The 9520-nt window shown below is 36.3% G+C and overlaps 1 protein-coding gene and 1 pseudogene across 1 annotated transcript in view; one reads left to right on the top strand and one right to left on the bottom strand.

Annotated features, from left to right (window-relative positions):
• Positions 1-9520, bottom strand: part of CADPS2 (calcium dependent secretion activator 2) — a 472387-nt gene that overhangs the window by 273945 nt on the left and 188922 nt on the right. The window contains exon 5 of the mRNA XM_015588309.1: positions 5844-5924. Within this exon, the coding sequence (XP_015443795.1) occupies positions 5844-5924 (81 nt within the window). The remainder of the gene's footprint in view (positions 1-5843; positions 5925-9520) is intronic.
• On the top strand, positions 7081-7199 carry LOC112478862 (annotated as a pseudogene).

The following is a 9520-nucleotide window of genomic DNA, read 5'->3' as shown; positions in this document are numbered from 1 at the left end:
GAACATTCCAAAATATTAAGTTTGCATCTGCAGGAAAAACACAGTTATAGAATCACTTGGTTTCTTTGGGAAAAAAATAATATTTTGTAAAGGTTTCTCAACACATGTACAAGAAAAACAAAACAAAATAATTGAAGAAAATAGAGTTTTAGATTCGTGGACTAACTTTAAAAGTTGTCATAAAAAACATCTAGAACTCAGAAATAAGACAAAAAGCTGAGAGGACAGGTCATATGGGTCAAAGGTCATCCAAGAATTATCTGAGGAAATGTAATTAGTACAACTTACTGTTTACTATTGATTAAATGTCCCAGACAGTGAAGTTACATGTTACCTTGTAGAATTTTGTCTGGAAATATGCAAATAATGTGTGTCTGGTAAAATAATCCAATGGTTACAGTTTAAATCTTTGTTGGAAATTAATCACTTTTATATCTAATCTACGAATCTTATTTTAACTTTCCCTAAAAACACCCGTTTTTCAAATGCTCTTTGGATTAGTTTCAACATCAAATTTTGCTCATTAATTACACACTGAATAAAATCTTTATCGTATCTTTATATTTGTTTGAGAGTCATAATTGTGCCTTTTTGAAAGCTATATTTTAGCAAAGCAAAAGGCAAATATACCACGTTTGAAAGTTTGAATGTGCCAATTTTTTTCAAATATCCGAGGTGTTATTTTATGGAAAATTTAGCATCAGCACATAAAAAATGTATTCTTATTTAGCTTTAATTAAAAGCACTTCATTTGCTATCATTTGTCAATGAAGAGACTGGCAGGAATCATCAAACTTGACTATTTTATCAGCATTTTTTAAATTTTCAGGAAATAGACTAGAATTTTTTTCTCTCTGAAAAAAGAATTGCAACTCTGTTTTAAAGCTTTGAAGTTTACCCATATTATTTCATCTACTTCATTTAGCCTGCTTACGTTGCCTCTTTCTTAGAAACAGAACCAAATGTACATCAGACAAGTATACATTTCAATTTGATATTTAAAATTAGAACAGAATCAGAAATAGTTTAACTATTTCTAGTTTAACTGTGAGTCATTCCTATAAACCACATTTTAAATGTTCTAATTTAGCTCTCTGTATAACATATAGCTCATTAGCAGCCCTAACTCTTTAAAAACATGAAAACAATAATATTTGCTTCATAAAAAAATTCCATTATTCAAATTTAGTCACTTTTACTTAAGTGCTCTTAACCTTCCACTGGATGAAGCCCAGTGTTCCCACCCCTGGGTGCTGGCCTCTGTTCTCTTTCCTATTCCTATATTAATTTTAGTTTCTAAACTTAGGATCATGGCATCAAGTGAACTACTGGTTGTAAAGCTGATCCTAAACACAATTAAAATACTAAAGTTCAAAATCTTTTTAATACGAAACAGATTCATGGTTATCATTACAATATTGGTATGCACTCTCCCTTTCGATTCTAATATGCCCTTAAGTGGGAGAAAAAAGGCGGGAGTTCCACAAATAATTCAGGAATTCTGCAAGGCTCTGGCTTCACCAAGCCAGTCCATAAAGATTCAGTCATTCAAAAGCCATTCACTATGTGTGTGCTATGTGTTCTTCTTTAGGCCCTTAGGATGTAATCACAAAGATAATGATCAAAAATCCTATGTCATGGAGCCTATGTTGTACTGTATGGAGACAGATATCATAAATAAGGAAATTATTTTAAATGGTAGAAAGTGATACATGCTATGGGGAAAAAAAAGTCCAGGTGGGAACATGGAGTGGACAGGGGTTGCAAATTTAAATAAAATGGCCAGGGAAGGCCTCAATGAGATGACCATTGAGCATATTGAGGGAGTATGATGATTAATTTTATATATCAACTTGTCTAGGCTTTGGTGCCCAACTATTTGGTCCAACACCAGTATAGATGTTACTGTGAAGATTTTTTGTAAGATATGATTAGCATTAACAATTAGTAAACTCTAAGTAAATCGACTGTCTTTCAAGATGTGGGTGGGCCTCATCCAAGCAGTTGAATGCCTTAAGAGCAAAGACAGTTCCCTTAAGAAGCAGCCATTTCGCCTCAAGACTATAAGATAGAAACCTTACCTGAGTTTCTTGCCTGCTGGCCTGCCTTGCAGATTTTGGATTCAGACTACATCATCAACTCCTACCTGAATTTCAAGCCCACCACCTTGTCCTACAGATTTTGGACTTGCCAACCTCCACAACCACATGACCCAATTCCTATAAATCAAATCAGTCAGTCAGTCAATTGATATTTCTTTTTCTTTTTCTTTCTCTTTCTCTCTCTCTCTCTCTCTCTCTCTCTCTCTCTCTCTCTCCGTATGTATACATACATATATATAAATATATTTATACAAATATATGTAAACACAGTATATCTGTGTATACATGTATGTACTGTCTGTATATATAGATAAAATGCATTGCATCTGTATATCTATTATACATCTATATGATAATGCATTGTATCTGTATATCTATTATACACCTATATGATATATCCAGAGAAACAAAACCAATAGGAGATCATATATCTATATTCGTTCTGTTTCTCTGGAGAACTGTGATTAATAGAGAGTAAGCATGTGAATGTCAGGGGAAAACCATGCAGGCAGCGCAAGGTAACCAGAGCAAAGACCCTGTGGCAGGCAGACCAAGGAGGCCATGGACACAGTTTGCGTGGATTGAGCGAAGGCGAGAGCTTAATGAAGGGCAATGTCAGAGGAGCAGCAGGCCACTGTCGGAACTATTTTACTCTCTGGGAGATGGGTGACTGTCACAAGGTTTTGTGCAGAGAATCACCGGCTGTGGGGCTGAGGTGGCAGGGGCGGAATCTGGGGGACAAGTCAAAAGGACAGAACAACTGTCCGGGGGAGATTAAATGGTAACTGAACCAGAGTGGTCGGTGGAAAATGGTGACAACTGTCGGGTTCCGGAAATAATTTGAAGATAGATGCCAATTGATTTCCTGACAAATTAGGCATGAAGTACGAGAGGAGGAAAAACGGAGTTAAAGATGATTCAAGTGTTTTGGACTGAGGAACTGGAAATATAGCACCACCAAGACCTGACCTACCCTGACTGAAAACTGTCACCTTCCACTCACCCTCACTCCCTCCCTCCTGGTTCCATTTTCTCTGCTGCATTTTCTAAATAGCAAGTGATCGACTTCCACAATTCAGTTATATGGCACGTTTACTGCTTATTGTGGGGCTCTCCCAAATAGAATTCAAGCTCCACTAGGGCATGGCAGGAATATTTTTGTTTGATTTTATCCCAAGACAACATTTCTCTGGATGATTCCCAAGTGTTTAAAACAGTGCCTGGCTAAATATTTTGGCTCCAAAATTCAGACTCCGAAAGGTTAAATAACTTGCCTTATGTTATATATCTGGGAAACAGCGGTCATGGATTTGACCACAGGTCTTTCTGGCCCAGTCCACAATGCTTTCTACTACCTCCTAATTATGCCTTGGCTGAAATATTAAAGTCAATATTTCTTTCCCTTGAAAAAGAGATTTCTGCCCTGTGGCTTTATTATTATATTGTGCTGTGAAGTATGGTAGGCAGTGTTAATGACCGCCAACTATTAACTATTAATACATACTTCTGGATTTATCAGACTGAAGAGACAACAACAGGGCGTAAGAAAGATGGGCTAGGCTCTAGGGTCAAAAACCAGGATTTGGGGCCTGTCTCCACCACTTACTTGTTATGTAATCTTGATGAAATCAATCATCTTGCCTAAGCCTAAGTAGGTAACTTGATCTCCTCATCTATAAAATAAATTCACTACATCATCTGCCCTTCTGGGTTAACAAGATTAGTGTAAAGATACAATGCAACGAGGTCAGTAAATTATAATTACTCTCATAAATACTTTACGAAGATGGCTTAAATTTGGTGAGACTACAATAGAAAGCAATTAAACATGCTCTATCTGCTACATCGATAGTATATTCACCAAAAGGCATCTTATTTTTGGTATTTTTTTTCCTTCCTATCTCATCAGCTTCAATTCTTTTACTACACTTTCTACTTGGCTACATTTCTGATGAAACGAGACTCCCCTTCAAAGAGAAGTCTCTGTATATATATCAGTGACCCCTCTCCTCTGACTCAGTCCAGAGGTAATTAGCATACATTCTCCTTTGCAAACATGAACTTGAGAACACAAACAAGGCTCTCCCTCTTGTCCTCAAAAACCCTCTAGGAAATTATCTAAACTTTATTCTAAAGCATCACATATTCAGCCATGTACCTGGAGAAGCAAATCCAATTTATGACAACGTGCACAGTCTCATGTATGATCTACAGAAAAGTAGGTAACTTAATGAATGCTGATCATAGGTCCAGAGTCCTGACCCACACTGTCTGGCACATTTCTCCAGATTCTCACTAAGCCTCCGGTTTTTTAAGAAAAGCAAATGCTCTTCCATCCAGGTGCCAATTCAGGTTAGGGTTTCAAGGAAAGCACTTTTCCCTCTAAAGCTTCCAATAGTCTCAAGCTGCTTGAGTTCTGGCCTCTGTTCGAATGTCTGGAATGATGTAGTGCCTCTCTAGAAATCCAGAGGACAGTAACATGGCACGCTATCCTTCCAACCACTGCCCTTTGTGTGACTATCACTCTAGCCCCCAATTTATATCATCCTATGACTTTGGTCATCTAGAGATTCTTCATATGTCTCTGGCTTGGTTCTCACAACTTACTGTCATCTCTATTACCAATCTCTCTCAATTTTTTCTATTTTCCTATTTACCACCAATTTCTTAACTGTTTCTCTACTTAATAGATATTGAGGTAAATATAATATTAGCATTCTTAAAACATATATTCATAAATACATATTTTCTCTGCAAAAGAACAAAAAACCGAATTGTTAAAATCAGCATGAGATGTATCTTCTAAAGGGCTGGAAAAGTTCAATATCTTGATTTAGGAGGATTATACAGGGTGTATATACATACATTCATCAAGCTGTAAGCTTAAAATTTGTGTACTTTACAGTATACATGTTATAACTAACTTTTTTTAAATGAAGAAAAATCCCTAAGTAGAGAGGATTCTGCAGAGAGACAGACAGAGGGAGAGGGGGAAAATCTATCCATCGAATATTCAAAGCCTTTGCTTCGTAGAAGGGAAAGGGAAAAAATCTTTTTCTCAGAATAATCAATAGCATTTTAACCTCAAGTCTATTGGGAGAGACTAAAATTTTTGTGCCACTGAAGTAAATTAATGTATCCATTTGCTAGAGAATAATTTAGATAATGAAGTTCCATTCTCTCTAAAATGCCTTAAGTATTAAAAAAAGAAAGTCATGGCTTTTGTTGAAAATCTACTTCTGTTCATAGAAATACAGTGATTGCACAAAGCACAATACAATGTTGTATTAAACACACTATCCACCAGATTATGTACTAAAAACTTCAAATTGTATTTTTCATCTATTCAATCACTCAATTAGTTGATACCACTATGCGCCGAGTGCTGTGCTAGATACTATGGAATATATAATTTCACAGGGAGATTTTTCTCCCTGATTATATTATGCTTAGTGTAATATTAAAATTCTTGTGTGTCTATCAGTTTGAGAAATTTAGGCATTGCTTTAATAATAACCTATAAAAGTTTTCATTGAGTTTAAACATTTCACATATAAGGATGGATATGTAAAATAGAGAATATGTTCCATTTAGTTAATATACATTCAGATACTTGGGCTTAAGGGATATGCACATAGAGGACAAAAGTGTAAAATCATGCTGGCTTTAACTATACAAGACTCAGTTCACAGAAATCTAGATAAAGAAATGCTGTACAGTATGCCAAAGTTAATATTTTACCTTTGCCATTTTCTCTGCCAACTGCAAACGACCATCGAGTTCCCGTCTGATCTGGGCTGCTTGCTCATCTGCATTATCCAACTTCAAAAATAAAACAGAAATTACACACATACGATTACTTAATTGCGCTGACCTACAGATTAAAGCAAAGACTAAATGACTCAAACTTTTTAAAATAAATTTTCTCAGCTACCTTTTGAGAACAGAGAAGATTGTTTAATTAGGTTGGCAGTCCAACGAAATTTCTTGGGCACTTATTCTGGTGGTTTTGTTCACAAAAAAAAAGTTAAAAAATCTCTAAGGTTAATAGCTCAGTTTACAAAAAGTCTAATTATAATAAATAGTCCAAACTGTGAGCAACAACTGTAAACCAAGAAATCCTCATTTCCTGGAGGTTACAATAAATTATCATTAAGTTTCTTCAGTCCTCTTTCTGTCCTCATGAAGGTCAGACCTAAATAGTTCCAGATAGATAAATCTGTTGTTTTGTTTTCTACAATTCCCAGAATGCATTTCTGGATGGTGAAATACTGAGGAATATTTCACTTCTTTGTTCTTTTAAAAAATATCCCCTTCATTTTTATAATAAATTTGTAGTAGTGTCCAACTATTAAAGTACTATTTGATTAATTTTCTACCATTTAAGTCTTCATATATGCTTCATTCTAGTACTGATAGACTCACATTCAAGAGATCCTTCCATTCTTTTCAACCGGCACATTAGAATTTTGTGCTCAAAATTTGATTGAAAGCAAGAAAAGCATGCTATCATCATTTTTGAAGATAGTTTCCATTTACATGGAAAATTACTTTCACTTCTCCACTGAAATAATTCTTAATTTTTCTATAACTTCCTTTAACTTTTCCTCATGATTCCTTCTCCCCTCTTATTCATTCAGTCTTCCTTTATTAATTCATTTTCAAAACTGTTAAACTGAAGAGGTTCTATGAGTCCTGCACAATATAGGATGCACTTGGGGGAGGGGAGGTGACTACAGGTGTGAATCAGGCAGACACTTCTCTGAACTCATTCCGCCCCCTCTCCCATTCCCATGATGAAGAAGCCTGCACCCCACAATACATTCAAGCCTTACTAAAATATCCATCTAAAAACTGAATTAGTACTGAGTACAATGCAAACACCCAGGAGAGTACAGATTCATTTGTCTAACTGCTGAAGAACTAACAAATTGACCATGTTATCTTTTAAAAACAGCCTTGAAAAGAAAAAGATGATGTCTACGACCATGCCACCCTGAACAAGCCCGATCCCATCTGATCTCGGAAGCTAAGCAAGGTCGGGACTGGTTAGTACTTGGATGGGAGACCACCTAGGAAGACCAGGTGCTGTAGGTGTAAAAAATAAAAAAATAAGGGATTGTAAGCTGACAAGGTCCTTGCAATCTGTGAGGTTTACCGAGAGTTGCCTCGCCAAACAAACAAACAAACGAGAGAGAGAGAGAAATGAGTGGGAGCAAATCAGGTCAACAGGATGGTGGTGTCGGAATGCATATGGAGAGTAAAGAAAGGGGGAAGTTTTTTCCAGTAAGAGCGCACCAAGAGTCTGGAGTTGAGACTAGACATAGTGGTTTGAGAAATGGAATACTTGGCTGTTGGGGTAAGACTGATTTGGGTGATGGGCCTGGGAAGAGTGACAGGCCACTTTATAAACTACTCTTCATGGCCACATTAGGGAAGATGGAGCTGGTTCCTACAGCAATGGGAATTCATTAAAAGGGTTAAGTCGTTGAATGACATGATCAGATCTGAGCTTTGGAAAGAAAAGATCACTCTGTCTCCAGGAGAAACAGGAAATCTGTTTGTTTAATTAAAAGAAAGATCTGGGATTACCTTTCTAAAATATGTTTCCAAGTTGATTTAAAAAATCAAATTCATTTTAAAACAAGTTTAAAAATAGGCAAGATTTCCTTAAACCATATTGTAAAGGAGTTTCTAGGTCATCTCAAAGACGAATACACTTATAAACTTTATCCTAGGTATGTATGTATACAAAAAAAAAACAGTATATATGCATAGGGTTCAGTGCTATCTGTGGTTTCATACATCCCCTGGGGGTCTTGGCACATACTTCCTGCCAGGTAAGGAGGGACTACTGTAACACTATGTCACATAAATGAAACGCCTATTTACCCAGTTGCTCAAGCTCAAAACCTAGCTGTCATCTTTGACCTTTTTCTCTCTCAGCACACATCTAATCCAATCTAGAGTCATGTAGAGTAGAACCTAGAATCGCATAGTTGAGGGAGACCGGAATTCAGCTGCTTGAGTCCTTGGACAGGACTCTTTCTATTCTTTACTGTGATGGAGTATTTCCCTAGCAACTTCAAGTACATCTCATTTTGTCGGTACAGTTGCACATACTGTTATGGTTAAAATAATTCTTTTTCTTTTCTGAACCCTCTAGAGGAACTGATTCTGAACCGTCAATAAAACATAGAAAAAAAGGAAGAAAAAAGCCTGAATATTAGTTTATACATTTGAGGCATTAGACTTTAAAATGTAGCTGACACACCTGTCTAGTGTCTGATTTTGACTATGAGATTAAAAAAAAAAAAAAAAAGAGGATATATGGACTCTGGAATATGTGGTAGGGGCCTCACTCCATTTGAACAACTTTGTCTTAACATTTTACTTTAAATTCCTGATTTTAACATTTTATGTGAAGATAGATTACTTACCTCACAGATGTCCTTACCTGGCACAGAATATTTTCCTAGTCTTTTAGAGAGGGTCATTCAACCCTGACCATCACAGATGCCCAAATGAGTCTTTATTCTCTGCAATACCTCTAGTATCTATTACCCAGAGTATTTTACCACTTAATTATCTAAATCTTTCACTGTCTTGACAAATATTTAGTGCCTAAAATATATTTTCCTCCTGTTCATACAGGAATTATTGTTTCCACATTCAGAATTCTCTAGGCTAGGATGTTCTTAACCTATACCTTCAGGAGTCTGTGAATCTGTTCAAGTTGTGGGCAAAATTTTATAGAGATATGTATTTTCCACCTTGGGGAACTGTTTACATTTCATAGTTTATCCAAGGTTCTCAAAGGGGCAGTTAACTCAAAAGAGGTAAAGAACCATGACTGTAGGAGAATCTTCTGTATAGAAGTCTGCATTCATTTGTTTTAAAAGAAGCTGTATGGCTTCCAAACATAAGCCATGGAAAATAGCCACCTCAGACCTACACATCATTAATTTTATCCTTACAGAGATTTGTTAAATTCTTTGTGAAGTAACACTAAGACAGGCTCTTAACGATGTTGACTTGAATGGCCCATGATTGCTTTATTAACTCTATTTGCTTTTTTCTGCACTTCCTCTACAGCAAGCACTATTGCAGGCTCTCAAGTAGCTACAAAAGTTGTGGCCTTCTGGCCCACACTTTATATAGAAAACAATAAAAATTGTATGTAAAACAGCATAAAATTGCCACGAGAAAGCCACTGGTCAAGTATGGTGGGAATTCAGTGATGGAAGAAATGTTTTTCCTAGTTGATAGTATCAGGATGGATTTGTGAAGACAGAAATATTAAAAATGGAGTCTGAGTGAGAACACGCTGACCTGATGCAGCAGTCTATTATTAGCCTTGACTTGCAAACCTCAAACCCTAGGCTCTCGCCCCATCTCTCTTGTGTTCCACGGAAAAG

Source organism: Pteropus alecto, unplaced genomic scaffold (assembly GCF_000325575.1).
Source record: "Pteropus alecto unplaced genomic scaffold, ASM32557v1 scaffold22, whole genome shotgun sequence".
Classification (NCBI taxonomy): Eukaryota; Metazoa; Chordata; class Mammalia; order Chiroptera; family Pteropodidae; genus Pteropus; species Pteropus alecto.
This window is presented reverse-complemented; position numbering and strand designations above follow the sequence as displayed.